Raw genomic sequence first — 24,399 nt, 5'->3', positions numbered from 1 at the left:
TTATTCTATAGGCTGATTTTTCCAACTGATTAATATTATTTGTGGGTCATAGAAGGTTTTTTGAAATATATTTAAATAGCTGCCTATTTAAATATTCAGTGTGTAACAATGTGTCTAAAAATAATTCACGAGAACTTGTTCTATAGGTGAATTCTTCCAATTAATTAGTAGCATTTTTTAAATATTTTTAAACAACTGCTGCGTATTTAAATATTCAGTCTGCAGCAAAATTTTTGTTTAGAACTTGTGCAATTTTCTATGCCTAACTGTTTGTTTTCAAATGAAACATAAATAACAATCAGCTGTGTTCTGCTTTTGTTTCATGCAATTGATTAACAAATTTTATTTGTTTGCTTTGGAAATTTACATAAATTAGGCGAGCCTAGGGTGGTCCACTCGAAATCAAACGTAGGCATAGTTGGCAATGTGGCCCATGAAGACAATCGAGTCTTTGTGCTTGATGGCAAAGACGAATGGACGATCGGCCTCGAATTTCTTGGAGCGCGAGAACAAACTCTTGAGCACTGTAAATAAAATAGTTGAAAATTAAATGGCAAATTAAAAAAATTAATGCACTTACCGCCGGATTCCAAGGGCTCCTCCACGCCCCCCTCGGACACTTCGACATGCGCCTTGTGCTCAACGGCGTTGATGAAGTGACTGACAAACATGCGATACATGTTGCCAAAGTCGCCATCACGCGTAAACATCGTAGTTATGCCCAACTGCCAATATACAAATTCAAATTAAATTCCAGGCTTTAGCTTAGTGGCACTCACCTGCTTGAAGGGCTGCTCCAGACTGACGCCAAAGGTGACGCTGAATTTGGGCAGCAGCACTTCCACCTTATGCATGCTCATGCCGCCGAGCTCGCTCAGCAGATTCTTGCCCACCAAACTCTGCTGCAGAGCACGCAGCCCATCCTTGCGATTGGGCAGCAGCAAGAGCATGGAGAACTGATTATTCTGATATGGCAGCTCCACCACTTTGGCGTCCAGACTGCGCACCTCGGCGTAGTTAAAGTTCTGGTGCGTCCACATGGTGTCCACCTGCACGCTCTGGCCATTGCCAGTGCGGAAGCTGCGACGCTCCGTCTTGGAAAGCTTAAAGGACTTTTGCCAGGGCGCAGCAAAGCTAATGCCATTGACTATGACGCCCTCGGTGCGATCGTTGAGCAGCTCCGGCTTCAATATGTGCTGTATCTGATTATTCGTCTTGGTCGCCACAATGCGATTTATGTTCTCCGCGGTGCGCTTGTTGTACGGCGGATGAAAGTCCAGCTTATCGATGTTCGAGTCGAATTGACGCTGCGCCATGTCGCGAAACGCGCCCTTGAACTCCAGATTCTCATTGATATAAATATTGTTGGCGAGCCGCAGATTGTTCTCCCGCGTCAGCTGCTGCTGGAAGCTGCCGATGCGTTGAGCCACCTGCTCGCCATCGCCCACGCCCAAGCGCATGCCCTCCTTCAGCTCAATGGCCGTCTGACCTTTGGCTCCATAGAACGCCAAGGCCATGGAGCTTTGTATGCTCGCCGGCGAGATGACAAGATTCTCGTTCAGCCGCTCAGCGCCCACCGCATTGTACAGCTCGGCGGCGAGCAGATTACGATTAACGGCCGCATCGGAGGTGGAGTCGGTGCGCGCTTGGCAGTGGCCAAAGACAAGCGCCAAGCTAACTGTTGAATAGAATTTGTAGCGATTAGCAAATTAGCACACGCTACACTAAACAGCAAAACTGCTGAACTTTCGAGAGGGTTCAAGGTAACGAAATTTATAAACGTAACAAATTTTAAACTCAAGCAGTAAATTTAGCTAAAATTGCAAATATTTTTTGATTTATTTTAATAACAAAGCTACAAGCGTAAATAATTTTTTTAAGTTTTCGTATAAAGCAAAAACTAATAGGTGCTAGTTATTTATATTTTTATTTAAATAACAATTTGTAGTTGAATTTATTTCAACTATTGTATGTTTTAAAAGTTATTCTTTGGGTTTGAAAAATACATTATACATTTTTGCTTTCCAATTATTTATTTTTTTATAAATATTTTATGTTTTTTATTATCAGTTTTTAAAAATATTATTCATGATTTGTTAATAATTATTTTTATATTATTATAATTTTTTTAAATATTTTATTTGTTATAAATAGTACTTATTGGGCTTATCTTGGTATTTATTATAATTTTTTGAAAATATTATTCACTATTTGTTGTATATTTGATTTTTATAATTGTTGTTCTATTGTGATATTTATCAAAGCAAAATATTATGCAACTAAAATTTGCTTTTAATAATTTTTATGCATTTGTTAAGCTTTCGCCCCATTTTTGTTGGCTAGTGTATTTTTTTTGTCATCCAATTTGCGTGCATATTAAGCATTTATGTAAAACTGAAAGATATTTCATGTTCGCTTTGCTTTTTCACCGCGCGCTTTTGTCCCACAGACTACAGACACATAACTAGATTGCTTTTATTTATTGTTGTTGTTGTTGTTGTTGTATTGTTTATCGATGTTTATCGGCATTTCCAAATATTGTCACTCATATTGTCAGTTTGTTTATATGGAGAAACGGGTTCTTTATAGTCTCATCAGCATTGACAATTAACAAGCAATAATTCTAACAGAGATTGGGCTGGGACTGGCAAACTTACGTAAAAGGCAATGTAGCGCAATTTGAGTCATGTTCAGCCTCAAATTGCTATATATACGACGATTTTATGATATGATATATATTATACTTTATTGACAATTGGCGCTTTGTACTTTTTGTTGCTTGGCGAGCGTCTGAATGCGAACTGAGCTGCGCTAGTTTCGGAGGCTGAGCGCAGACCTAGACTCGAATTTGAATTCCAAAGCAAACGCTGTTTACACATCGTTTATCACCTTTGTTGTTGTTGATTTTGTTGTTGTTTTTGTTGCGCATTGCGTTTGCTGATAAGACGATAACCTCAAGCAGTTGCTCACTATATTATATATATTTATATAGTTTATATATCGACCACATGGCCTGCCAGCAGCAGCGCCTTGTCGTTGCCGATGGCATAAAAAAACGGATGATTGATCACCAGCGATTGAGTGCTGCGAAACAAATCCGCAAAGGAGGCAACTAAGAGATAAAAAATAAATGAAAATAATGCCAGGCAGCTGTTTAAAGTTTGTAATCAAACTCGACTTACAGAAGGACTGATCCGCCGTTCCGCCTGCCTCATGCAACTCCAGCAGCGCCGTATGTGCCACGGCCGTCAAATGTGGCGCCGAACTAGCGAGCAGCGAACTAAACACTTTATGCAGCTGCGCTTCGCTACTAAAGAGTTTCGATAGACCCAACTGCAATACAGTAGAAAAAAAAAAGAGTTGGGGCTTAAATTTAGAAAATATCAAATTAATATTCTGCTTTAAATTTAAGTTGAATGGTATAAAAAGTTTAAAATAATAATGATTACTTTTTGAAGAATACAAACGTATAAATAAATATAAATATTAAATTTAAGCTTTGCCATACCAAAAATATTTTTCTTTTAAAACTGATAAATTAGAAAATAACAAACTATAAAATAAACATAATTGATAAATAAATTTTAAAAAAATATTATGAGCATTATACTGAATATTTTGCTTTTAAAAGTGATAGATTATTAAATAACAAGCTATAAATATATATAAATGCTAGAAATTAGAAAAAAAAATTATTATGAGCATTGAAACAAAAAATTACATAAATTTGTGGGTAGTAAATATAACGAAAAATTATTGAAATATGCATAAACTTAAAATTTTTATTTAAGTTGTTGAAATATACATAAATTTCAAATTAAATTATATTTTTTTTAAATTATTGATATTTATATAAATTTTAATTTAAACTATATAAAATGTTTGCATTTATAATGTAAAACAAAAAAAAATTAAATAAAAAAACAATTGGTTTAAAAAACTGATGATACTATAATTATGAAATAACGTAATATACATACATAACAGTATATTTTAATAATAGTATCAACAGTTTTTATTCAAGGTAATTATTTTTTAAATTAAAATAGCAAAATATACTTCAATATTAAAAACAATTGCCTTGAATACACATAATAAAAGAATTATTTTAAGTTAATGGTGAAAAAAAAACAAGCAAATAAGACAGAAAATTAAACATTAAGCAGTGATACTTGTTAATAAATATACAAAATATAAAAATAATGCAAAAGCAAATAAAATTCGCTAGCGAAAAATGTGCTTAAAGGTTGAATTATGACCCTGACTTGATTTACTTTTAATTTCTAACTATATTTTAATAACAGTTTGCTAATTGAAATGTGCTTGGAAGCGAAGTCAGTTTTAATTTAAATTTTGAGTGCAACTCACCTGCTCCAGCGTGTGCCTGAGCTCAGTGTGAGCTAAGAGATTGAACTTGGGCAGAGTGAGCGACAATTTGCGTTCGCTCAGCTGCTGCCGAAGCTGCCACAGCTCAAACTCTGAGCTCTGCAGCTTGCGCTCCAGGTCGGGAAGCCCGTCCAAGCGATTGGGATAAATGATTAGCATGCTGAGCTCTGCCACAGCAAAGGGCAACTCAATGAGGCAAGCATCAAAGGCTGCCAGCTCAGCGTATCTGAAGCGATGTTGCACGAACATGGCGTCGACGAGCTTGTGGCTCTGCGCGGAGTTGAAGAAGTTCAGGCGCTGCGTCTGCTGCGGATCGAAGCCTGTGAGCCAGGGCGCGTGGAACGTTAGCGCCGAGACGTGTAGAAAGGGCGTGTCGGAGGCGGCGTCGGCATCGGCGGCGCTAACGGCCGCGCCCACGCTGTAATTGCTGCGCTTGAGAAACTCATAGTTAATGCTTTGTGCCACATGTGGCAGGTCGTCAAAGTCGAGACGTTGCACGCCAATGCTCAGCGCTGCCGCCTGCCGCTCGAACTCGTCGCGAAAATTAAACGTGTAACGTTGTTGCGTGTAAAACGCGCTCAGCAGTCGCAGCTGGCAGCCGATGGCTGCAGTTTGCTTCAGCTCAGTCAAGAGTGCCACAAAATGTTGCACAGCCGCGGCGGGGCTGCTGCCAAGCTGCTGTAATTCAAGTGCCACACGCAGCTGCTGCTGCGTCGCCGAGTTGCTTGCCACACCAGCATACAACAAAGTCAAAGCTGCTTGCAACAGCAGCGGCGACACTGCCACATTGCTCTGCGCCTGCTCCAAGCCCAAGCTGCTGGCCAAGCGCAAGCCCCAGCGCTCATTGGCGCTGCTCAATGCGGAGCTATCGCCCAACGTTCGACTACTGAGCAGCAGCAGCAGCAGCGGCAGCCACAGAAGTCGTCTCCAGTTAGCGCTCAGCATTGGTTCAAAGTTGGGCAAGTCCAAGCTTTCAAGTTAGTTAGTCAGTTGTTGTTATTGTCTCAGCGTCTCGCATTCAACTAAGCCACAGCTCACGTTCTACACAAAGTCGTGGGCGCGCTAGCTTAAGCCACAGAGCGGTGCGATGCGGGGCGGGGGCAATAAAAAGCTTTCAATGTTTTTTGATTTTTAATTGAAAATATGCTTGGCGTCAGAGGCTGAGAGACATAGCCCCGATTGGCAGCCTGAATGAAACGTTATAATCAGCGTGGACTTGATCCACAGCAAGTGACCCAAATTGGGAGCAGGGGCATGAGCACAACTGTTAAGCTCAAGCGAGCGGCTATGTTATGCTCATAAATCCATTAAGCGGCACTTTTCTAAATATTTATAAACAAGATAGACACGCTAGGCGAGGCTAGCAACGAATTATAGTTGCTCTATGAGTATGAAAAAATTTCAGAATAAATTAAAGCAAATGAAAATTTTACAGCAGTTTCTATACTGAACTTTATTAATGTTAAGCCATTGGATTAACGGCTAAGCGACTAGCGACGAATTTCAGTTGCTCTTTGAAAATTAAATAAAATAAAATAAAATTCAAATGTAATTAATTTTTAAAGTAAATTCTTTACTCATTACTTGACTTTCATGTGAGAATAACATTAATTTACTTTTTATCGGAAACTTTATGTTAATTTTTTTAAGGAAAACCTTTGAAATCGACATATTTTCATTTTAGATGCTTCAGACAAAATTAAATGTAACATTCAATCAAAATAAATGTTTTATTTATTATATTAGTTAATATACTATTCTATTTGTAATTTTATTTATACTCACATGCTTATCCACTAATAATATCAGAAGATAAAATCAGGGCTGCCACAGAAATCTCTAAATATTATAGCCTGAAATATCTTAGATCCATTCATAAGCAGCACAGATCTTAGAGGGATCTTATTATTTGGAATATTCAGCTACGGGAACAAAAAGCTGATACCATTTATAAAAAAATACCTTCGAATGTACCACGCGCACTCTTACCCAAAGTGGTTCAAAGCTGATTTTGGATTGGTTTGAGGTTTAGTGTGAATTCTGTGGCAGAAACTAACAATTTTTTCCAATCTGTTATTAGGGAATTAACTTTCGGTTATTCTTCATGTGAAAATCCAACAGATTCTCAGAGGCCTTCTCGCCAATCCGAAGTTAACCCTCGAGGTTATCACCGTTAAAATTCTGTTGAATTTGTCTGAGCATATATACATATATATTTTGGTATATTTTTTAAAACCCCCTTATAAGTGCTGTAATCGACGTTTTGAAAATATATTATAAATGAAAATAAAATGTTTACTACGTGTTAATTGCTTTGATGTTTTTCAAGCCTCATAAAGAAGTCAATGTACCCGTTTGCTGGCTGGGAATTCAGAATTCCACTTAAGAACGAACAACAGGTTTTTATTTTTGTTTGATTTCTTATCAATTTGTATATCTAAACAAAAATCCCATAAGCTGGTGCGATTGATTTGCTTAGCTCATTTATGACGCAATTAAAAATGCGTAAATTTTTGGGAAGACAGAACAATGCGGGATTTTTAATTTCTATATATAGTAGATAGTCGAGTCGGTCGGTCGAGTCAGCTTCAGCTGGACTTTCCAGCTCGTGTAATGAGGAAGTTCAATGAGCAAAAAAAGTATTAATAAATACACAGTGTGCATTTGTTTATGAGACAGAGACAGAGACCGGAGCTAGCATTGAGTTCTTAGGAAAACGGGTTTACCAGCTGCCAGAGCTTGGGGCAAAATCCATTTGTAAGAGACGAAATCGAATGCATGCGACTGGGACTTGGAAAAGTCCAGCACAAAGCTGAAAAGAGCGCAAATAAAGGTTATCGCAATGATAAGGCAAATAAACTATATAGTATAGATATAGTGTATATTTTAAATAAATTTAAATATTTATTTGAAGAGTATTAACTTAGTGCACTAAATGTTGCAAATTTGTTTACTGCTGCTGCGTCACTGCTGGCGGCTCCACCACGTGACCAATGAAGAGCACCGACTCCGGCGTGCGTATGGCAAAGAAGAACGGATGATTGGCAGTAAAGACGCGCGATTTGACAGGCAGCGACAGCGGCACAAATTTGGCATCTAAATTAAAAGAAAGTTAGCTAAAGTTTAACTTACTAAAGCGCTTAACTTACATGAAGCAGCTGCTGCCTCGGAGCCCGCCTCGTTGACATCGATGAAAGCCTTTTGCAGTATCTTGGACATGCGCACGCGATCCATGAGCATGGCGTCCACCTCGGAGTCGGCGGTGAAAATGCGCTGCACGCCCAGCCGCTGCAGTGGCCCCACCATGTTCTGCTCAAAGTCAATGCGGAACTTGGGCAGACGCACGGTGACGAGCTCGCGACGCAGACGCGCAGCCAAAGCATTCAAATCCACATTGGCCAGCTGACGCTCCAGCTGCGCGAGTCCATCCAGCTGATTGGGTAGTATCAATAGCATGGAAGTCTGTGTATTGGCATAGGGCAGCTCCACAGCTGTGGCGTCCAGCTCGGGCAGCTCCGCATAGGCAAAGACATCGTCGTTGTACATCATGGGCACATTGATTTGACTGCCGCGATTCAGCCAGAACTTCTCCGCGGTGGTGTCCATGGATGAGAATTCGTTAGCCCAGCGCGCCTTAAAGTACATGGCATTGACCAGCAGCGCCTGATCCTGCTCCTCTATATCATTGGGCGTCACCAGCTGTCTGATAATATTTCTGGTCGCTTCAGTTACCCAATTGTTGATTCTGTTTGAGGTTTGCGTGCTGCGCTTCATGTTCACAGGCTCGATGCCCGTGTTGTAGAACTCCTTGGCATAGCGCTGATAGTCGGGATTGGGCTGCGACAGCTCCTGATTGAAGTACAGATTGTTGGCCAGAATAAACTGCACATTGTCCTGCTGCTGCTGCTGCTTGCCCAAAGTGCGCGCGAAATCGCGAGCGACTGCCAACTTGTCGTTGCTGAATTGCCCAGCGCGCTGCAGCTCGGCGGCAGTTTGGCCACTCGAGACGCCAAAGAGCATGCCCAGCATGGCGTGCACCGAGGCGGGCGAGTAGATGATGTTCTTGTTGGCATTCTGCTGGGCAATGGGCTGATAGAGCAGCGAGCTGAAGCGCTCGCGATGATTGTACTGCGCGGGCGGACGCGTGGGTCCAGCATTGCCCGTCGGAGCGGGACGTCGCTCGTTGTCGATGGTGGTCAGCAGCGTTTCAGTTGGCGCCGGCGCTGCTGTGGGCGCTGCAACTGAAGCTGGCCCAGCAGCTGCCACTTTGGCTCGTGGGTTAGTCCTCCAGCTTTGCTCAGGCTGTGGACGCTGCACATCTCGGGGCGCTGGCGCTGCTACTTTGGGTTGTGGGTTAGTCCTCCAGCTCGGCTCTTGCTGTGGACGCTGCACATCCGGCGCTCCCACACGTTGCGTTCCATCATCCCATGTCTCTGGCTGCTGCTGCACATCCGCCGGACGTCGCCTTGGCGCTTGCTCTGGCGGCTCTTGCGGCACCCAGGCGCGATTTGTGAACACCACATTGCTGAAGCTCGCGTACACACTGGCGGTGGCCACCGTCGGCTCCGCACACATGAGCCACACACTGAGACAACTCAGCAGCATCAGCTGCCTGCTGCTTAACGCTGTTCAATGCAAATTGCAATCAGTAAATATTTTATTTGTATTTTTAATTCTTTGCTCGTCGCTTACTTACAATACAATCTACAGCTTGGCATGCTCGGTATTAATCCAACTAAAGTACTATATATGCCGATTTAAATATATATAAATATATTTTTTGTTTGTTGCTCGCTTGGCTCGCGTCTGCGGTTTGCTATGTGAGCTCAGGTCGGGCGTAGTTTTAAAACAAAACTGAATGCGAAATTTCTGAGCGCGCGCCGTTCGCTCAGCGTTTGTGCTGATGAGCAACAGACGCGATAAACCGGTCTATATGTATTTTTATAAATCGTGCGAAAACCTGTTGGGCTGGGCAATCGAGAACCTCCAAGTTCTCGCTCTCGGTTCGCTCTCGCGAGTGCAGACTCTCGCTTTAGTTTCAGCTCCAGCACTGAGAAGTGAGTAGCGTATTTGGAAAAACCCCAATCAATTGTTGTGCATTCTAATTATATAAAGAAAATATGCACATTGTTTATCCCGCTCTATGATGAGTGAGCTTGAGCTTTTGACGCCAGTCACATTAAAGAATATTACACATCAAAATTAAAAATAAATTCATTAGAAATTAGTGCAAGTAAATAAGAACAAGTACATAAATAACAAATCAAATTTATTTAAATAATTAATAATAATTGTTTAGTGAATAAAATATATAAATAATGTTTTAATTAAGTTAATCCATATAAATAAACATTAAAAACTAAAAAGAAATTCATATTTATATTACTAGTAAAAATAAACTAAAAATAAATGAATATTTAAGAATTAATACAAATGATTAATATCGAAAAAATGTAAAAAACATACAAATAAATTAGTAATTAAAAATAAATAACATTTCATTAAGCAACGTAAATAAAATTAAATTAATTGTTCATTATTACTATGAACTTCAATAAATAAATAACACATAATGTTATATTAGTTGTCCCAAAATGAATTCATTCTCTTCTTTGTTATATATCAAATCGATATTTAATGGAACTTAATGCATTATTATGCATATTATATATTATTATATATTATATATTATTGCTCATTTTATAAATTTTGCTTCACTGTCGCTCAGTTCAGTTGTTCAAGTGCAAGTGCTAGATTTTCCGATTAGCGCTATAAAAACACACCCAAGTGCAACTCCCTCGCATTTAAACGAGGCGTGGCCGCATACTTGAGCCTAATCGCGTGGGCTTGCATTAGATACACGTGCGAAACGCAATTGCAATGAGTCAGAGTCAGAGTCAGAGACCCAGAGCTAAATTCTTGGGATGCTCTTATCAATAGAAAAACCTGAAATGGAATATGTAATTTATTTATAGCTAGATAAAAAAAGGCAACGCAGACTCATAACTCTTTGATTTCCTGCTATTAATGACTGTGTATATGCTCGGGATGACGTCAAAATTGGGAGGGGGTTCTGAACTGAAGCCGCTGACAGTTGCTGTGACTTTAACCTTTGAGCGGAGTGAACTACTAACTAACGTTACGACGTTTCCTATTTCGTAACATAGTCTACATAAATTGTAGCGCGAGAACTAATTAAGTATGCCAGAGTTAAATGCTAGATAAAGCAACTTACGAGAGAAAGAGAAAGAGCAAGAGAAAAGACCTCCCACGGTCTCGTGACTTCTTCAGTTTCTTAATTATGTAAAATTCAGAACACCAAATGCAGTTCATATCACACACACACACATAGACACACACACACACACACACACACACACATAGACACACAGACAGCGGCATATCAAATGACCCAATTGCTGGCATAAATGTGTAAACAGCATTTACTCCAATTAGAGCCGCTGAGGCGTCGCTGCCAATGTCTGATTAGCGTGCACCGCCTCTTGCCTCAACCTCAACCAGTTGTTGCAACGCACTCAAATTGGGGCAATAGCTGCGCATTCGAGTGCGCCAACCAACGCGCTAAACACAGAGCGCTGCATATGCAATCAATAAATTTTACTCAAACTATGTTAATTAAAAAAAGAGCAGCGGCAGCCTCTGCGCCGATAAAAAAAAAGAACAGTTTGAATTTTTAAATTGTTCTCTGTCCGTCCGTCTGTCCGTCTGTGCTGCAACCTGTTGCCGTCAGGGCATGCCCCAAAGGCAGCTACTGGACTTAACATTGAGCCAAGTCACATGCATGTAAATTTTAATTTCTTACTTTTTTTTATAACTGACTGTAGCCTTTGCTGTCCGATTTTGACAGCTGCCTTGAGGCTGAAGTGCAGTGCCCCAAAACTCAGTTCGTGAGCGGTTTATACACTGTGAAAAAATGTATATAAATGTACAATAAATTGAGAGCATTAAGAGAATTTAAGACATCAATTTTTAAATTTATTATATAATAGTCGACACTTGTTAACAAACAAAATTTATTGATGCAGCTTGTGCGTCAACAATAAGCAGCAATATTTAAAATTAAGCATAAATGCTTTTAAGTTCATTCAAAAACTCATTTAAATATTGTTATAAAAATATTTATTAAAAGTTTTGTTTGTGTTAAACACACTCGAATACATTTGTATAAGTACAAGCCTAATTGATTAACAAAACAAAAACATTAATTAAACACCATATAAAATTCAAAAAAAAAAAATTAGCTAACATTTTTAAAATATTTTTATTTATTTATTTACAAGATTTAATATCATACAAACTAATATAATAACTAAAGATGGTGAGTGCTGGCTACTAGGTCATCGACTCTTAATGTTTTTAATCTGGTACAATATTTTAATTTTGGCTAATAAATGAAAAAATTCCACACATAGTCAACAACTATAATTGAAAATATTTTTTTTTGCTTTTTCTTATAAATGTAGTCACTACTTTAGTACTTAACTTTATAAATTATTTTTGAATTTCAATTTTAATTTCCTTTTTGAGCATAATCAGTCACTTCCTTGACAGCAACTGATTATGATTGCAAGACTTTGAAATATCTACCAAGTTTTAAACCGTTTTGATAATAGCGATTGTTTATTTTCATTACTCTTGAGATCTAAAATTTTTCAAGAGCATGACAGTGAATAATTAAATAATGCATCAATATTAGAATAAAACTAAATAATTTAAAGAGTCATTTGCTATTTTTTGCGTAAATATTGACATTTAATATATACATAAAATTTTATGTGTATCAACAATATTAAATATACTTCAGTTACGAGTAAATGAGAAAAACTGCAATGAAAAAACTCAATAAAAAAAATTTTTTTTTGTGCGTTTACCAAAAGTTGTACCAAACAAGGGATATGTTAAATGAGGCTACAATTTATATATTTTCAAATTAATTTTTAGGCAAGCTTTAAGGCAAATGCTATGCATGATTTTCCATTAATTCAACTTAAATATTTATTGTTTGCTGTTTGCTTAAAATCAATAACGCTGGACTTTGTTTAAGAATTAAATTGAAATTTATAGCAGGCCACTTGTAATTAATAACTTGACACCTTGCTTTAGTTTATGGAGTGTGTGTATGTTGCTAATTAACGGTAACAATAAGTGTTGAGCGTCAGGGTCATGGTCAGGGGTGGGGACTCGTATGTAACTCAATACGCAACGTTTATGTAAATATTGTAAATTGTAAGTTGCAAGGTGGCACTGCTAACCGCAATTTGTATGCAACAACTTGTTGTTGTTGCAACAACCACAAAAGCAATTTGTTGGCAACACACACACACACAGAGACACACACAGACACAAAGTTGAATTTGGAGTTGTGTGGAGTTGGCGTCGCATTTAATTAATTTGCGTGTTAAGTCAGTCGAGCATTAAACTGACAGTTGGACAGACTAAAGTCGGGGACAGGTCGACAATAAAAGGCGCGAAATGTGTTGCTGGCAACTTTGTTAGCAACAGCAACAGCAATGCTTCTTCTTCTTCTTCTACGCTGTTTCAAGTGCAACGTTGCAACGTTGGCAAAATCGCATTAAATTACACGTTTGCCGCACGATTTAATTTTTATGCAAATAGCGAGCTAGAGAGAGATAGCTATATGTTAAGCATTTGCATATAACGTGTATTTACTATATGTGCATATAATTACAGTAATAAATCAAAATAGCAAATTCGCAATCACAATATTTACACTTGTGCCACAAACTTGGCCGTGTGGCGCAGGCGGACAAGTTGCGACAATTGCAGAGCGCAGAGCGCAGAGCTCAACAGTTGTCCACATAAGTATGCACACACATACATGCATAAGTATGGTTATTGTTAAAGTTGAAGTTTTGCTTTTGCCTTAACGAGCTTGTTGAAAGTTTATACCGCTGCATGTTGCTGCATGTTGCATGCTGCGCGCTCATCTGTCAACAAGCAGCGCATCTCATAACTCTGAGGCTGGAGCTGCAGCTGAGGCGCATCCGGCGTTGCATCAATTAAAGCGACATAAACGTTCTAGGGAAACTATAATTTTCATGCAACTTAATCACAGCGGCATTTTTCGAAAGCCCATAAATCCGCATACGACTCAGACGAGAGTCGAGTTGAGTCGTCGGCCATAGAGTCCAACTCAGTCACAGTCATAGTCATAGCTTCTTCTTCCTCTCGTTGTGCTCATGCGTTTAGCTGCATTTATAGCAATTGCTGTTGTGCTGCCAAAAGTGGACAGCAACAAAGCTGACAGCTCCAGTCGCTGGCTGGGGTGGGGGGTGGGCTGGTGTCTCTCTCTCTCTTTCTGGTAATCGCCGTTTAAATTTGTTCTTCGTGATGCAATCATTTTGATGAGCATCCAATGCAGCAGCCGCAGCAGCAGCAAACTCATCCTGCTGCTTTGCTCAGGCGCCATAATGGGCTAAGCTTAACGCACACACACACACATACACACTCATGCATAGAAACACCCACACACACTCACTCTGTTGCCCCAAACTGAGGTCAGACTTATGGCTACAATTTTGGCATTGTTCTTGCTTTTGCTTGTTTTTTTTTTTTTTTGGGATTGGTTGTGGGCCAAAAGTTATGTGTGCTATACACTAACTGAGCATAAAAGTATATAAGTTGCTTAAAATATTTACAATAATAGTTTTCAACTTATACAACATTATGCATATTAATTAAATATGTTAAAATTTACTGCAACACAACAAATAATAAATTAATAGCTTAGTACTATTTGCAACACGGATTAAGAGCTATGAGTTTAAAAATATATTGTCAAAAATTTTATAAAAATTCAGTCTTTAATCTTGTATTATATTTTTGATTTATTTGATTAGAGAATAAAACAATTTCATATACAATTTTTTAACTAAATAAAAAAATTGACTAAATTTGCAAAACATAATTCAAATAATAATATTAACTTAATATTGATGCATAACAATCTAAAAAAATAAATAAATAAAATTATTTTCAATCTTGTATTATATTTTTGATAAAACTAATTTCATATAATAATTTTTAACTACATAAATTTGACATTAACACATAATATACATAAGAATAATATTGTTGTATAACTATGTAAAAAATAAGTAAATAAAATTAAATTTTTAGTCTTGTATTAAATGTTTGATTTATTTTCATAAAACGTAAAACTAATTTAATATAATTATTTTTAACTAAAACAAAAAATTGATTAACTATGCAAAATATAATTTAAATAATAATATTAACTTATTATTGATGTACATATAACTATGTAAAAAATAAATAAATAAAATAAAATTTTTAATATTGTATGCATAGAAATTAAAACTAATAATTAACTAGCTATGCAAAAAATAATTAAAATAATAGTTCTTATATTTTGAACTCTTTAAAATATTTAGTTCTAGCTATTGATGCATAACTATGTAAAAAAAATAAATAAATAATGCATCAATATTAGCATAAAACTAAATAATATTTCTGCGTAAGCATTGACATTTAATTTATACATAATATTTCAATATTTTAATTAAAATTCAATAGTTAAGTTCATGTTTTTAAAATTACAAACATTTCAATCGTTGCATACCAATAATTTAGCAATACAAAAATGTTGCTCATTATTTGCAGCTAAGCTTTTATTTGCTTTCGCTTAAGCCTCTAAGTTTGCCATTGTTGCTAATTTTGTGTTTGTAGCTGCGTATTTTTTTTTATTGATCTAAATTTGTAGTTGTAAATTTTGGTTAGTAGCGTTGCTTATCGCATTTTGGCCATGGCTACAACTTGGCTGCGCCTAAGCCTCGGCCTAAGCTCGAGTCCAACTCCAAGTCTAATGATTGCGCGTTGGCCCAGCCTCTTTTGCATTTGCTTTTCTTTTTTTTTTCTTCTGCTGCTGTCTTTTTGTTGTTTCAAGTCCAGTCCATTGCCTTTAGCTTATGCAATTGCTGTAATTTGCTTTGGCGCTCGCTCGGCTGAGGCTGAGGCTGTGGTAAATGCTTATATTTAGATTTAAAATAAACAAGCTGGCAGCCAAGTTGGTTTCGACTCTTTTGGTTTTGGTTTGGGTTTTGGTCAAGCCGGTGGCCTGTGGGCCGCTGCGCCTAATGAGCACAAAGATTTGCCAACAATCATGCGGAATGGCCGTTAGAATTCCAATCAGTTAACGCCTAATTGAGGCGGCTTTTGTGCCGTTGCCGTGCCACGCCCACTGCAGCACGCAATGTCTAAATACGTGGAAATCAAGCGCAGATTAAGCGGAAGCAAGCGTTACCTACATGGCTTGCATATGTATGAACGCTAGTTCTAGTAATCGTAGTACCGCTATTAACATTTTATTTTAATGCTTTTTGTTTATTGTCGTTGTGTGTGTGTCTGTGTGTGTGTGTGTGTGTGTTGGCCGCCAACAATTTCATGTCAATATATCAAAATGCGGAACCCCTTCATTAGCCTTGGCGGGCCACAAGAACTTCAACTCCACAGTCAAAGAAAACAGACACAGCCCAGATTACTACTAGACATGTATAATAATGATGAATTGCGGTATTATCGCACGGCAAATAAAGAGAGAAAGAGAGAGAGAGAGATCGACTATAGCCAAGGCAAAAACTACAATTTGAAACTGGAGCAGCTCCGCACGAAACGTTGGAAAGTGCAGGCTCCAGCTCCAGGTTGCGAAACGGGGCTCAAGACAAATATTAAATTGGCAGACACGAAGGTACCAACCAAGCCAGCAATGCCAAGAGCTATCAAGAGTACAGGCAGTACAGTAAAGCAGCGCTACAGTTGATTTTTATATTACAAACTAACTATAAGCAACGAGTATAGAATATTCTGTTAGCTAAAAGTTAAAGAAAATGATTTTAAGGAATGATTTTTAAAATGCCAAAGGGTGCACAGCTGTTCCCTGGTGGCATTAAGGGCAGCTCTAACAGATTAATGGCGAGCTGATTGCACTGATTGTTGAGCGTCTCCTAGTATTTATTTTGCTATATATGTTAATTGAATATAATTTGTGTGGAATCACTTAGCAACCATTTTAGTATTTCAAGGATAGAATTTGCTACTCAAAGCTCTATAAATATCAATAAGACTAAGCATAATTTATTTGCTGAAATTCATTATTTTTAAACTATTTTCATGATAGAGGGCCAAGTGCTGTTCCAAATTCAATTAAATTTCAATTGGTAAAAGCTAAAACATTAACACTGATCACATATGTTCAGTTGGTTATTAACAAAGGGACTTTTTTGTCTAGACTTATGTGAGATACGAACACAAATCGCTGTTCGAGCAGAAAATTTGAGTTTCATGTATAATGAAATTATTGAAGGTATTTAAGACAGAATTAGAAAGTGAAGGAGATGAGGTCGAAGGTGATGAATTAGATGATGATGATGTAGATGAGCAGAAGCAAGGAACAGAGGCTGATGGCGATGACCCCAGCGCAAAGCCAATGAATTCCGAAAAAGATTCCCTACTAAACTTTCTTCAAAAACACAAACTCAACAAAACTCCTCAACGAACCCAACGCAGATAATTAAGAAAAAATCTTAACTTTCCTTCCAACCTATACCACAAAATATAAAAATAACAAAATGTACATAAATAAAATTTACCAACTAATTAGCCAAAATACAATGTAAAAAATGTAAATAAGCTAATATCATTAATTTTAAAAGCCGAAGGCCTCGTCGCCAGCGCTTTACCAACTAAGTTAGTCTAGTATTGTAAACTTCTCTATCTTTAATAATAAATAAATAAATATTTACCAGTGTAAGTAACAATCAATAAACAGCCAAATCCACGCACATAGCCAGAGCTTCAGGCTTAGCTGTTTTCTCTTGGTTTTGAGTTATGCTGATAATGTGATTCTGCTGTTCAGAGGTTAAGCCAAAGTAAGCGGAGGGCCTAAGCGGAGCGCCATTCTATTACATACAACAGTACTTCAGTTTATGCAGTGTTCACTGTAGCTGTCTCTTCAGCATATGCATATGCATACATTGTTGCTGTTCACGTACTCAAAACTCTGCCTTCGACAGCATGAAAATCGCATAATATAAAGTTCTATTGAGTCTTGCGGCAGTCGCTAGATGATTTATTTAAATTGCAAAGCGAGAGAGAGAGAGAGAGAGCGCGAGAAAGCGAGTGAGAGAAGAGAAATGGGCAACACGTAGCTGTAGTTCAATGCTGCACGACAACTTAATTGAATTAAGGCCTGGGCCAATGTAGCGTATACGTAATATTTATGCTCTGCTCTTTGGCAAAGCATCGCACGCACACTAAAGCTAATTGCTATGGCACACCTTGGCACAGAGAGCCGCAGCACCTTTAACATTTGCTAGCCAAAGATGCAAACGCCGACGGCTCTGCCGCTTTGACAGCTACGCCCAAGAGCAAAGCATTTGACATTTAAGCCACAAAGAGCGAGAGCGAAAAAACTGGAAACGTGCAGCAGCCGCCGCCAACAGTTGCAACAGTTTTAAAAAGCTGCAGCAGGGATTTGGCCATAACTGTATTAAAGCAGCCGCACCTCGAAACTGGCCAATCAAGCGCCCAAGAGCAACAGCAGCAGCAGCAGCAACTGTTGCTGACAGCGCGAGAGCAACAACTTTTGATTATTTTGTATAATTGGCAATTTCTAAATATCTTTGCTTTTCACAAAATGTGCCGACATCAAGCTTGGGGAATCACCCAGGCCCAGGCCATTCAACCAGTGACTTATTACGACTTGCATTTGAAGTTGAAGTTGTCGCATAGAATTCACGACCGAGCCGCAGCAATTTTCTTGGTTTTTCTTGCTGTTGTTGCTGCTTTTGTTGCTGTCCAGTTGAGCCGTGAGTAATCAGAAAGCTAAACGCGTTGCATAAATATAAAAATTGTGTACAATAATGAAACTGGTTTGGGCGGCTTTGGCTCAGAATTACACAGCGAGCCAACAGTTGCTGCCAAATGTATACACACACACACATGCATAGAGAGACAGACAGACAGACAGACAGAGCTTTGCTGCTCTAGTGGAACCAGTGTTGCCATAATGCTTGTCATAAATTCTCCAAATTACCCAACACGTCGCGCAATGTCGCAGACACACACACACACACACACACACAGACAAGCACACACACATGTGTGTTGTGTGTGCTCTTGCACTGATTGCGAATTGTGTGACAGCCTAAGCGCGTTTAAATTGTGCTTAGATATATACTAAGTCGACTTCCCAAAGCACAATGAGTACTGTGTCCACTTGCTTAAAGGATTAATTGTGCAGATTTACAGCGAGAAAGAGAGAGCGATGGAGTGAGAGAGTGAGACAGTGCGCAGGCGCACAATCAAGCGAATAGCTTTGTGTCAACTGTGTCAATCAAACTGCAAGTAAATTAAACGCAAGTAAAGTAAAAAAAGATTATTTTGCAATTAAGTAAAAGCAGCAGTGCGTATGCTCTACAGGCTGAGCATATTTATTTTATTATTTTAAGCGCTTTTAGTTGCTGCAATTTGTTTAACTACTACAAATAAATAAATGCATATAAATAAATATATATAAATCTGTTGCTTATCTCTTAATTTTGCTTTAATGCCATTTCTTTGCTTATTTTTATATCTTTAATTCACATTTAATGCACATTTATTAATCATAATAAATATTGCGTATACGTAATATCATCAATGTACTAAAATTATCTTATGAGCGCCATTAAAAGCAAAGCAAATTTTTATAATTATAATATTTGAATAAAAATACGTAAAATATTTGACGACTTGGTTAAGACTTTGAACGATTTTTACACATTTTATACCTTAAAGCTGCGACGACAGCTTAAGTAAAATTAAGAAAAATGCTGCAATAAAATATATTGATATCAAAATATGTGAATGAGGTGTAGCTGCCTAAAAATTTAAAAGTGTTATTAGCAGCACTAAATTCTCTCAACTAAACTTAATTTGTAGTGTCTTTAATTTGTTGCAGCATAACAAAAGCAATAGAAATATAAAAGAGATTGTCTGCATTTCTTTTTTTTTGCTGTTCTAAGGAATGTGTGTGTGTGTGTGATTTTTTTTTTTGGGTGCAATCTTTACAGTCTCTGGCTGGAGAACTAATGAACTCCACGCTGCGTCGTTGCTTTGATTGCCACTGATTCGAGACACAAGCAGTTGCGACATGTTGTGAAAGCTGCCAGCCAATTGAAGCCTATATAAAATTTCGCAACTTGGCGGCAAACGCACTTTGTTAGTTGTTAAGAGGTCGCCGACAGCATTCAATTAATGCCAGTTGAAGCAGCAGCAGCAGCAAGGCAAAAGTTTGTTCTGGCGACCATTGAACCGAACAGTACCGAGTCGAACCATTGAGTGCCTCCATCCAAGAGGTTGAGTAACGGACCCAGCCTTGGCTCTAAATTGAAAGTTAGGCACATAAAAAAGTCATAGAAAATGTTAAACAATTTCATGCTGGCTGTAGCCATATAAAATTCTACATCAAAATTAATGAGTTTTTATATGAATAATAAACTTGGCTAGAACCTAAAACAGCGAAACATGCTGTGATTTCTTGGGCCAGACTGTCGCCCATTTGTCAGCCAAAGCGCAAACTTCACTTGCACAAATTACACACAAGAAGTTTCGTAACTACTCTGACAGCATTTGTGGACTTTAAAGTTTAGGGCAAAGCCCACGCCAACCGACTTGGCTCAAAGGCCTCTTCAAAGCGTAGCGCGTTTTAACCGTTTGGCTCTCCTACCTGTCAGCCCAGGCACAAATTCATGCGCATTACGCACATTTGCGTAACAGTTTCAAGTACGCGATAAATAATAAAAAAAACAAAGTGCGGCAAGTAGTGCGCAGCCGACATAACGAGACCAGCTACATAGTGTGAAGTTTGCTTGAAATAAAAGTAAAAAATAGCGTTGAATTGCAGCAGTTCAATCTTCTTTTTATTTATTTAATGTCAACTATGAACAGTCGACGCTAAAAGAAAATGCTTACAAACACTTTTTAACATTAAATAAGTATTAAAGACTAAGATTTTTTTATATTTGTATAAGCTTTTATATTGGGAGTATTAATACAGACCCAACATTCGTTGCATGGATTGGGAATAGCCCAAAAACTCAATCAGTTCTGTATTAGTCTTAATTATATTTCATAAATTTTGATTTAATATTCCATAATCACAGGTTGATTGCAGACATTTATTATTTACATTTTTCATTAAAATATTAACAAGAAATAAAACACATTAAATAGTAAAAAAAGGTTTGGCTTGCTTGAGAACTGAACCAGGAAACAGCAGCTATGACAAATTTAAAATTAGAGCAACTAGTACGAAACTTTTGCAAACTATAAAGATTTCGATTTAGACAAAAATTTATTGCCGCGCTTTTCATAAGTTACTGTTAGGTTAATAACTTCTGTTTGTTTATTATGCGATCAAGACTAAATTAATAGCATAAATTAACATAACTATTAGCTGCGCATTTCCATATATATGCAACTTGATATAGCTGCTTAAGTTATTGTTGATTTGCGTGGGAATGATGCTAATATCGAAAATTTTAAACAAACAAGATTTGTGCAGGTATATAAACGAACTTTTGTGCCAGATATGGTGTCGCTAGCTTGTATAGTTGCTGAAATCTAAGCGCTCATACAGACAAAAAGCTTACGCACTATGCGCATTTGACCAAATTAAATGACCCTTTGCACTTTTTTAAGTACCGGGTCTAAAAATGTAGCGAGTCTCAAGTGCGCAGGTTGAGCATGGCCAAGAAATTTCCGTAACGAAGGGCATTTTGAATATTAAATGAGCTTTGGTAAGCAATAAAATAGTTTTTAAAGTCACGTTTGCTACTTTTAATTAGCATTTTTTATTGCTTTAAATGCAAGTACTAGAGGTGAACATATATTTTTTAGAAATTTGTAAGCAAGCATAATTAATTTCGATAAGCGTATCCGAAAGAGATGCTCAGTTGCTAGTTGCTGTTGCTTTTGTTATTGTTATTGTTGTTGTCAGCATTACGCAGCAGTACAAGTTTTCAAGTGCTTACCAAACTTTATTTAAACAACAAAAGGCAGCAACAAGCAACAAAAATGAAAAAAAAAGTATGAAAACATGAATATTACTTTTGTTTTGTTGTTAACAATTTTCAGTGTCGAATGTCGAACCGGTTCTCTCTCGCTCTCTCAATTGTGCCTTGGCAATTTTTCAAGCAATTTATATTTAACTGTGCTTTTTGTTGATTAATACTCTATTATTGAGACTACGCTGCATGTGTCTATAAATTAGTTCTGCGTGTGTGTGTGTGTGTGTTGAGCGTTAAGGCTTCTAATGCATATGTTAAGAGCTTGAGTTGGTCGGCTGGGATCAATGCTTTGCCTGTGGCTACGAATGCAAGTAATTTATGAGCAGTTAGGCCTGGCTAATTGGCCTAATTATGCTGCAGTGCTGCCCGCTGGCCATAAATTGCACAGTAAGCGTCGCCAACTGTTCGCCTGGGCAATTCACACTTCCGCAAAAGAGCAAAAGAAGCAGCAACAGCAGCAGCAGTTAGTTTGTTTTTGCAGTTGTTACCCTTAACGGCAAACAACAAAGGCTCAAGCCTCAAGATTGCAGGCTGGCTGGCTGGCTGGCTGGCAAGTTGGCAGCAGAGCACCCAAGCCCTGACATAGACGACAACAATCAGCTGAGTGTGTCTTAAGTGGCCTGCAGTATGTCTGGCAACGTCGTGACTAATTACATGCGACATAAAATGGCAACAGCAGCGGCAGAGGCAAGCGGCAAGCGCAGTCATCGAAAAATCTGGCAACCAGGTCGTATACGTAATTGCAACGCTAAAAATGCGCAAAAGAAAAAGTAACTGCAATTGCCAAACGAGCAAACGGAGCGAGCAACAAACGCTGTCTACGCCAGTAATTGGCAGGAAAAGTCAGCCAAAGTAACAGCAACTGGCTTTTGGGCCCAAGCAACCAACTCGACTTGACAATTCAATAAAAATGCGACAGTCACAAATAGTTGCAGTTGCAGTTGCAGTATCAGCAGCAGCAACAGCAGCAGCTTCTAATTATGCCGTTGTCAAATTTTTCACATGTCACATGAATCGCTGCGCTTTACGGGGCGAAAGTTGGCAACAGTTGCTGCTGCTGCTGCTGCAGTTGCAATTTACAGTTAGTAACTGCCTGCCACTTTAGCACATTTAGCTAGGCCACGCCCACTTGACTCATTACGCTTGCAGCGGGGCGTAAATAGCTCTAACCAAAGTATATAGCGCATGTAAACAGATTTATATGGACTTGGAGCAGCAGCAGCGACAGCAGCAACATCTGCTCTGCGCTCGAAACAATTTATGTATTTTTAGCAGCCATAGAAATCATTGCTGCCAGCTTTGCTGCTTGCTGTGGTTCTCATCTCGAACGCCCACCATCTGCTGCTGCTGCTGCTGCTGGCCACACGAAAATAGCGCAAAGTAGTGCATCAATAAACAATAACAATGCAACGTAACAGGAGAAAAACAGCAGAGCCAAACAGATCCAGCTAGCAAGATTCAACCCATCCCCATGGCATGCCAACTAGCTGGTGAGTCGAGCCGACTCAGACTCTCGACTTGCCACATGTGCGGCTGCGGCTGCTGCTGCTGCGGATGTTGCTGCCAGGCCTCGCTACACTGTCAGCCAGCAAACTGCAACTAGCGTTTTGTAGGATCGCTGCCTCGCTTGCATTTCTCTCAGTGCAAGCCCCAGGAGCTAACCAGGCAGCGGCCTGTCAATAAAACAAAACACAGCAACAACAATAACAATGCCAGGCGAAAATAAAGTGAAGCCAAACATGTGCAAGTTGCAGTGGCCCGCGGTAAAGTGAAAGAAATCGCCACCAATAGCGGAAATATTAGCGTTGTTGCAACGTTGCCCACGTTGCCACAAAAAAAAAAACAGAACACAGCAGCTAATAAAAACTCGAGCATGCTGCACACAGCGGAAAGACAATGTGTTTATTATTGCATTTTGTGGCGCGGCTCATGCCACAAGTTGCAAGTGCAAGCCTAGCTGCATGCCAAAATTTTAATAGTGCAGCAAGCGCTTCAAATATGCAAAGCAAATACTCAGCAATGTTTATTTAACGAAAATCAAAAGACTCTGAGTTCATAATTTAGCTTGTTTATCTTACGCTCAAAATTTATGAAGTTTGATTTGACTTTTTTCAATCTCATTGAATTCAATTCGTGTGTGTGCGTGATGATGAAATAATCGATGGAGGGCAGTTCCTCAATCTATTTTATGCGCAGTTGCATAATATTTATTTGTTTTGTGAATCATTGAATCCAATGGAATTTGAAAACAAATTTCTATGCAATTATTGCAAGTTTAAACAGAATTTGTATAGCAAATCGATAAAAACTTTTTAGAGAACATAAACAATGATTATTGTTGAATGAGAATTAATTCTTTAAATGCAACAATTAGAATTTCTATTCGAAAAGAATATTGTATTAACAAAATTTCTACAAAATACATAATTTAATTTTAATTTCAAATTATTTTAATACGTAGTTTGTTAAATATTTTATGCATCATCAGCCTAAAGGCCTCAGTTGCTCTGGCTACATTATTGTTATATAAAATTAATTCTTAGTTAAAATTAAAAATAAATAATATTAAATTTAATGCATCTGTTGAAAAAAATCAGCAACTCTTGAGTAATTATTTATTTTGAGCATAAATAAATTATTTAAAAAATCTATTTTCAAACGTTAATCCAATATAGATGGTCATGTATAAAGATAAATATTTCTATTACTATTACTATGATAATATAAAAATATAAAAATTTTTCAGAGAACATGATTGTGATTATTTTGTTATTCTTTAATGGAAGTTAATTATTTAAATCCAACAATTAGAATTTCTAAATCATATTGTATTAGCTAAATTTCAACAAAATACATAATTAAATTTTAATTTGAAGTTATTAATACGTAGTCTGTTAAATAT

General features: G+C 38.0%; 4 protein-coding genes across 4 annotated transcripts in view; 1 reads left to right on the top strand and 3 right to left on the bottom strand.

Moving 5' to 3' along the window:
• Nucleotides 1-24,399, top strand: part of LOC117134632 (protein prickle) — a 75,088-nt gene that overhangs the window by 946 nt on the left and 49,743 nt on the right. The gene's annotated exons all lie outside the window — the stretch shown is intronic.
• Nucleotides 309-2,746, bottom strand: LOC108596136 (serine protease inhibitor 42Dd). Its single transcript, XM_017981604.1, has 4 exons — nucleotides 2,658-2,746; nucleotides 780-1,678; nucleotides 581-725; nucleotides 309-524 (listed from the first exon to the last, which is right to left on the bottom strand). Exons 1-4 carry the CDS (start codon nucleotides 2,686-2,688, stop codon nucleotides 403-405), a joined length of 1,197 nt encoding a protein of 398 aa, XP_017837093.1. The 5' UTR covers nucleotides 2,689-2,746; the 3' UTR covers nucleotides 309-402.
• Nucleotides 2,971-5,356, bottom strand: LOC108596135 (serine protease inhibitor 42Dd). Its single transcript, XM_017981602.1, has 3 exons — nucleotides 4,369-5,356; nucleotides 3,183-3,333; nucleotides 2,971-3,112 (listed from the first exon to the last, which is right to left on the bottom strand). Exons 1-3 carry the CDS (start codon nucleotides 5,329-5,331, stop codon nucleotides 2,994-2,996), a joined length of 1,233 nt encoding a protein of 410 aa, XP_017837091.1. The 5' UTR covers nucleotides 5,332-5,356; the 3' UTR covers nucleotides 2,971-2,993.
• LOC108596134 (serine protease inhibitor 42Dd) lies at nucleotides 7,279-9,230 on the bottom strand. The gene is made up of 3 exons (XM_017981601.1): nucleotides 9,083-9,230; nucleotides 7,536-9,011; nucleotides 7,279-7,482 (listed from the first exon to the last, which is right to left on the bottom strand). The coding sequence occupies exons 1-3, from the start codon at nucleotides 9,102-9,104 to the stop codon at nucleotides 7,337-7,339; spliced, it is 1,644 nt and encodes a 547-aa protein (XP_017837090.1). The 5' UTR covers nucleotides 9,105-9,230; the 3' UTR covers nucleotides 7,279-7,336.

This window comes from Drosophila busckii, chromosome 2R (assembly GCF_011750605.1).
Source record: "Drosophila busckii strain San Diego stock center, stock number 13000-0081.31 chromosome 2R, ASM1175060v1, whole genome shotgun sequence".
NCBI lineage: Eukaryota > Metazoa > Arthropoda > Insecta > Diptera > Drosophilidae > Drosophila > Drosophila busckii.
This window is presented reverse-complemented; position numbering and strand designations above follow the sequence as displayed.

Bases quoted from the DNA above. Each gene is read 5' to 3' on its own strand.
- LOC108596134 (XM_017981601.1), bottom strand. From the start codon at position 9,104: ATGCCAAGCTGTAGATTGTATT. The intron at 9,012-9,082 runs GTAAGTAAGCGA...TGCATTGAACAG, and splicing joins GCCAAGCTGTAGATTGTATT to CGTTAAGCAGCAGGCAGCTG. The intron at 7,483-7,535 runs GTAAGTTAAGCG...CTTTTAATTTAG, and splicing joins CGAGGCAGCAGCTGCTTCAT to ATGCCAAATTTGTGCCGCTG.
- LOC108596136 (XM_017981604.1), bottom strand. From the start codon at position 2,688: ATGACTCAAATTGCGCTACATTGCCTTTTAC. The intron at 726-779 runs GTGAGTGCCACT...GTATATTGGCAG, and splicing joins TGGAGCAGCCCTTCAAGCAG to TTGGGCATAACTACGATGTT. The intron at 525-580 runs GTAAGTGCATTA...TTTTATTTACAG, and splicing joins GGAGCCCTTGGAATCCGGCG to TGCTCAAGAGTTTGTTCTCG.
- LOC108596135 (XM_017981602.1), bottom strand. From the start codon at position 5,331: ATGCTGAGCGCTAACTGGAGACGACTTCTGTGGCTGCCGCTGCTGCTG. The intron at 3,334-4,368 runs GTGAGTTGCACT...ACTGTATTGCAG, and splicing joins TCAGGCACACGCTGGAGCAG to TTGGGTCTATCGAAACTCTT. The intron at 3,113-3,182 runs GTAAGTCGAGTT...TTTATCTCTTAG, and splicing joins AACGGCGGATCAGTCCTTCT to TTGCCTCCTTTGCGGATTTG.